We start from the raw sequence: 6176 nt of genomic DNA on the forward strand, positions 1-6176 counted from the left end.
CAAAATCTGACAATGACGTTGACATGCCATTTCCTCTTGTCTGTCACTATTTTGTGGCATTAAGATTAAAACAATACACTTGCGGTCTACTATAGGGGGGGGGGGTGGGGGTTCTCACCTGGACTTGTGCAGGTCCTGGTTCGCCAGCTGGGAGCCCGACGAGCCGCTGCGCGAGCGGCTCTCGCTCTCTGATGCCTGATAACACAAACACTGTACTTTGACCGGTCACGAGCGTTCATTTGAGACCCATTTCGCCTCAACTCGAGTCCATTTGGGTCCCAAGTGGGTCCCAAATGAACGATCGTGACCGTACATGGCTATCAAAATATGTTCGAGTATATTCTGCAATTTATTATTGATTATATCGTTGTCAAGAAAAATGCACCGCAAAATATTGGCACCAAAAAGGGAAGCGCGCTCTAGTTCGTGGCATCACAAAAAAATTGCACGGAAGTTTTTTTTTTATATCGTGTACAGTAAAACTACCATAAAGCCGAGTCCAGGTGATTTTCCCCGGGGAGGCGAGACAATAATTGAAATTTGTATGGCTGCGCTCGCGGCGGCCCGCGGCGCGCGCTCGAAAATGAATACAAATTTCAATTCTCGTCTCCCCTCGCCGGTGGAAAATCACCATCAGAATACTCATACTGGTGGTAAGAACGAGTTAGTTACATATGTATCGACATTCTGCCTAGTCATTTGCGTGCCAGTACAAACCGCGCCAGGAGATTGGAGCTCGTTTGATTATGTTTTCTCGCTGGGAAACGGGGAGAGAGACTAGCATGCTGATGCGTGCGATTGGAGTCTACCCAAAGGCAAGTGTATCGTGGAGTATTCATATTCAGTCATTTATTGCTTTAAAGAATTCCATGCAATACAATATAGTTCAATTCAGAGAAATACACTAATACAAAATTTCAAAAAGTATTCATTCTATTCTAATTTCACTACACATCTTTAGACTTCTCATAAATATTATAAATAATGTCAAAAGAGGTACAATTATAATTTACAAAGTCTTTGGACTACCAGAAAATACAATAATGTATGTATGCAATTAAAAATTCAATTCAATTCAGTGAAGTACGGATGAATCAAGTATAGCATAGATGAGTTACATATAGACGAAGCAAGCATTTACCATGAATCAGTCAAATATTTTAGCAAAATATTTGTTAAGGGCATAAAATGGTCTTAAATTTAAATAAGATTTCAACTTATTAGAGAATTCTCTCAGGTTTACTGATTTTCTTATGTCAACATCAAGGTGATTATAAACCTTTACTGCTACATAACCTATGCTTTTTTATATTGTAAAAAGTACGACTCAGGTAGTACGAGATCCAGACTGCGCCGTGTCGGGTATCTTCGGGAGTCGTTTACTGATTTAAATGTGTCTAAGTTTTTAAACACATAAAGACAAAGTTGGTATATGTATAGGGAAATTACTGTGTAGATGTTGTTTTTGATGAATAAATGTCTATGGGTTTCAGGAAAGTACCCCTCGATCAACCTTATACACTTTTTCTGTATTAAGAGAATTTTATTAATCGATGTACTATTACCCCACACTTCGACTCCATAACGAATTATACTTTCAACGTTAGCATAATATACGGTCTTCAAGGTATGCTCGTCAGCAACTTTTGCCATAGCCTTTAAAGAATAACACGCACTTGCTAGTTTCTTTATGATACTGTCTATATGATCATGGAATCTAAGGTAGGGATCCATGTCAACTCCCAAAAAACGTATTGAGTCCATTCGACTGATAGGAATATCGAGTGCGTAGTCCGTAGAATTCACCGCACGTTTAAAAACCATATAAAAACTCTTATCGCAGTTTAGCCTAAGCCCATTGGCGTCAAACCACTCAGAAAGGTTTTCCAACTAGCGGACGCCATTTCCGACAGCCTTTCACAACTATCAGCTTTAAAAATTAGACTAGTATCGTCTGCATATAAATATGAGGTTCCGCAGGATATATTATCGGGCAAATCGTTGATAAAAACTATAAACAGTAGTGGTCCCAGAACAGAGCTTTGCGGAACACCTCGTCTGATAATGCATTCTTCAGATTTACTAATCTTTATGTTTCCCAAATTATCTGTATATTTAAGTTCAACAAATTGCCTACGGTTATTGAGATATGATGAAATTAGGCTCAAAACAGACCCTCGGATGCCGTAGTATTCCAGTTTACTCAGCAGGATTTCGTGATCCACACAGTCAAATGCCTTACTTAAGTCGCAAAAAATACCCGCACATTTTAAATTCTTATTAAGGTTGTTCATGATTTCTGATACGAGTTCAGTTATCGCTGTGGTTGTGTCCCTATTTTTGCGAAAACCATATTGCTTTTCCTATACCGGTCTATGAACTGAAACAGTTACTTTGCTCACCCGCGATCTTATGATAGCTAAGTTTATGCAAGATATGTGCGTTCATCCACACTGTAAGAACACACACCTATCACCCAAACCCATCTATCACCATTACTTTGGTGGCGGGTGAGCAAAGTAATGAGGGCTATCGTTTTTTGTCTTTCTAGATGGCGCACTGTTGCGTGAGGTTTTTAAGTGTGGCTTTCAAAGTCTGTTATTACGGGCGTCAAAACAAAGTTTAGATTAAAATCATATTTAATGCACCTTAAAACCGTAGGTACCATAAAAATATCGAGCAACCACACAAAAAAGGGAAGACAAAAGTTTCCGAAGTTTTCTCAAAACACAGACATTCATTGCCCCGTAACGCATAATAGCCATAATTAATTTCAGATATTGCAAAATATTCACATAATTATTCTAATTATAAATAAACCCGCGTAGCTCACCCAAAAACTATGAGATTTGACATTTCGGAGACCTCACGCTACACTAGCGCCTCTAGCGGCGAATTCATACGCGATAGCCCTCATTGTTTCAGTTCATTGATATTGACCTCCGCAAAGTAACGCCTGAATGAATCCGCAATAGATTATCTGTATCGGTGTACCAGCACGTGGCATGGCATTACCAAGCATATGTTGGCTTATCTGATGTGGCAGCACAGCACTCACCACGTTGTGTCGGGAGTCGCCGATGCCGCTGGAGGCGGAGGAGGGCGGCGCGGAGGGGGGCGGCGCCAGCAGCGCCAGCACGTCCTGCAGGGACGACTCCGACTGGCTCTCCCACGACATCTGACCACACACCGACCACACGCAACCTTAGGGTTAGGGGCCATGCCGATCGACAACTACGACTATCGCATACACATTTACCACAACCACTAGTTGAGAAGGAGATGGTTTGGACACGGCATATTTATTTCAAAATTGCATGTAATAGTTAATTTATGGAGACTTATTGATGGTTCATTAAAAACTATATGTCTGGAAGGTTACCAATTGCAAACGTGTTTCCTCAAGGCTCCAAAAAGGTATATTTTACAAGCTTTTATTTAGTTTCACCTGTCCTGTTGTTGTCTGTCTGTCTGTAATCAAATCTTGCAAGTTAAATTCGACCAACTTCCAGTAGTTGAAATTTGGTAGTGACATCCTTGTAGTCTGGCCAGCATCGTCTCCACAGGACGGAACTCTTCAACGATTAATGGCATCGACTTGAAATTTGGTATGCGAATGTAGTTTTGGTGACAATACAAGTACAGTCAACAAAGAGTACAGTCAGCAAAAAAAGCGTGTATTAAAAAATGATTTTACCAAAAAAAATATTTCTCAGCCAGTTTTGATGCCAGTAATCGAAACTATATCCAAAAGTGGTTGCCGATGCTGAACAGTCGTGGAGGTTACCTGGTTCTGCACGCGCATGAGCCAGGCCACGTCGCCGGAGGGCGAGCGCACGTGCACCTCGGCCCAGTCGGCGCACCAGCACGGGCAGGCGCCGGCCGCCGCCAGCTCGCCCACGCGCGACCAGTTCGTGTCCTCAGTGTCCTGCACGACACCGCAACCGCGTCACTACCACTACCACTACCCGCGCGACGGCTCCCATCAGCCCGGCCACCACTCACTCAGGGACAATCGTCTAAATGGCAGACTCTCGCAGGTTTTTATGCACAGCGAGCGACCATCAATACTTTGTCCTTCACCATGAAGCGTATGGTATTTTCTATTTCTTTTCTTCTTTTTAGTATTTTTTAAGGCAGTCGGGTTTCTTTGATTTTTTAAATTTATTGTTTTATTTCACACTTTTCGGTGAAAATAGTATATCAAAACAGTTAATGACGTATCATTTATCAAAATCGGTTCAGCCGTTAAGTAGTTATGAGAGGACATAGGAATAGACATACATACTTAGATACATACATACGCGTCAAACACATAACCGTCCTTCTTCGCAGTCGGGTTAAAACGGGTTAAGGCAACATTTTTGAAAGCAGCGGAATCAAAATAGTGATTTCTTTCGTAAAAGTTTTGCTACGACCGATCAATATTTGGAAACAGTTTCAGGGAACAAATTTGCTAACAGCCAAAAGAGAGGTTCCTTTGTTTCGTTTTTAAGTATGAAACCCTAAAAAGTATTTTGATAAAATAACAACGCCAGGGTGCCACTGGCATCTTCGACTCGGCTAGAACACTTCGGTACTTACCACTTCTTTTGAGGTCTTTTCGAATCGCTGTGCAAAGTTATTGAGAGCTTCCGCGACGGGGTTGTACTCCGCCGAGTTTTGTCTGCCGTCAGAACAATTGTTACGGATTAAAAATTACCATGTCACACTTAATTACAGGTCTTAAGTTCACAGAAAATAATAACAAAGAAACTACAATCGGACGACTCTCCGGCGTAAAACACAAATAAATAGCGCAGGATCTCCACGAGTTTTTATTTCTGCACATCATATTTTTCTACCAAAACAATCGTGGCGTTTAAAACGACAAAGAGTATGACCGAAAAATCTAATAACGCTTAAATTAAACTACACAATTTCTAAAACACTTAGGCCTATTTCTCCACTCTTTAAGTTCCTGTTGCATTATCTGATGAAGCAGTCTTTAAATTTATCTGATTTGATAAAACAGAGATAGCATCACAGACAGTCATATAAACAAAGAGCGGTGAAGCAGGCGGTTAAAAAACATGCAGAACTGATTCACATCACAAGATATGCAGCCGAGGATCTAATGATGCAGTCACAATACAGCAGGGCTACTACGAAACTCGAAACTCGAAGTTCGTGTCGTGCGGTCCCTCTCGCTCTCGTATTAAATAGTATAAGTGTCAGAGGGACCGCATGTTTCGAGTTTCGTAGTAGCCCTGCAAATTCGCTTCAACGCAGCAAAAAGAGTAAAAGTGGGAAAAGAACATGTGGAATACACGACAAAAACATGTAACAATATCTTCAAGCAGAAGTGCGAGAATAACTATAATACATTTATTATAATCGAGTAATTTTACTATGAACTCTTGAAGTGATGGCCTGATGGCACTTGTAAAAAGTGCTCAAAATTGATCGGAAATATTTTAGCAGATTGTTGAATTAGTTTACTGAACAGCCCCGTAAAAGCTTTAAAACAAAATGAATACGCTTCTTCTGTAATTAGGCCGCAATGGTTACTTCACACACCACAGCTCTAGTGGAGAGGCAAATTAAGCTTTTCTATTGGTTCATGAACAACACATTCCTTGCACATCTCTGGTGGAAGGAAACGCACCCTAAAGGAGCGGCCACACCGCTGCTTAAAAAACGGTGACGGTACGGAATCGCAGCGACGCATCGTATGCGCACCGTTTTTATCGCTTGCCCTCCACACCGCTGCTCAAAATACGCAGAATCGCAGTCACTGCTGTATTTTGAGCAGCGGTGTGGCCGCTCCTTAATAAGGGTGTTTAATCACACTTGTGCAACAGTCTGTTGAAACAATCAGAAGTAATTTATTGAATCAGGCGTTACTTTGCGGAGGTCCATATCAATGAACTAAATGAATTTCCTTGCTCACCCGCGACCTTACGATAGCTAATAAGCTTATGCAAAATATGCGTGTTCATTTTTTTTATTTTTTTTTTATTTGACTGGATGGCAAACGAGCAAATGCAGTTCCTCCACCTCCACACTGTAAGAACACACACAAATCACACAAACCCATCTATCACCACCACTACACTACACTGACGCGTTTCGAACTCAACCAGAGCTCATCTTCAGAGTGACACAACCGTACATCATGCTACCAGTTGTTGCAG

At 41.3% G+C, this 6176-nt stretch overlaps 1 protein-coding gene across 1 annotated transcript in view; it reads right to left on the reverse strand.

Moving 5' to 3' along the window:
- Positions 1–6176, reverse strand: part of gig (TSC complex subunit tuberin) — a gene marked incomplete in the record, with an annotated part of 77551 nt that overhangs the window by 11068 nt on the left and 60307 nt on the right. The window contains 4 exon segments of the mRNA XM_074088551.1: positions 119–195; positions 3059–3178; positions 3788–3928; positions 4585–4666. Coding sequence (XP_073944652.1) covers positions 119–195; positions 3059–3178; positions 3788–3928; positions 4585–4666 — 420 coding nt within the window.

Source organism: Choristoneura fumiferana, chromosome 6, assembly GCF_025370935.1.
Source record: "Choristoneura fumiferana chromosome 6, NRCan_CFum_1, whole genome shotgun sequence".
In the NCBI taxonomy this organism is placed as follows: Eukaryota; Metazoa; Arthropoda; class Insecta; order Lepidoptera; family Tortricidae; genus Choristoneura; species Choristoneura fumiferana.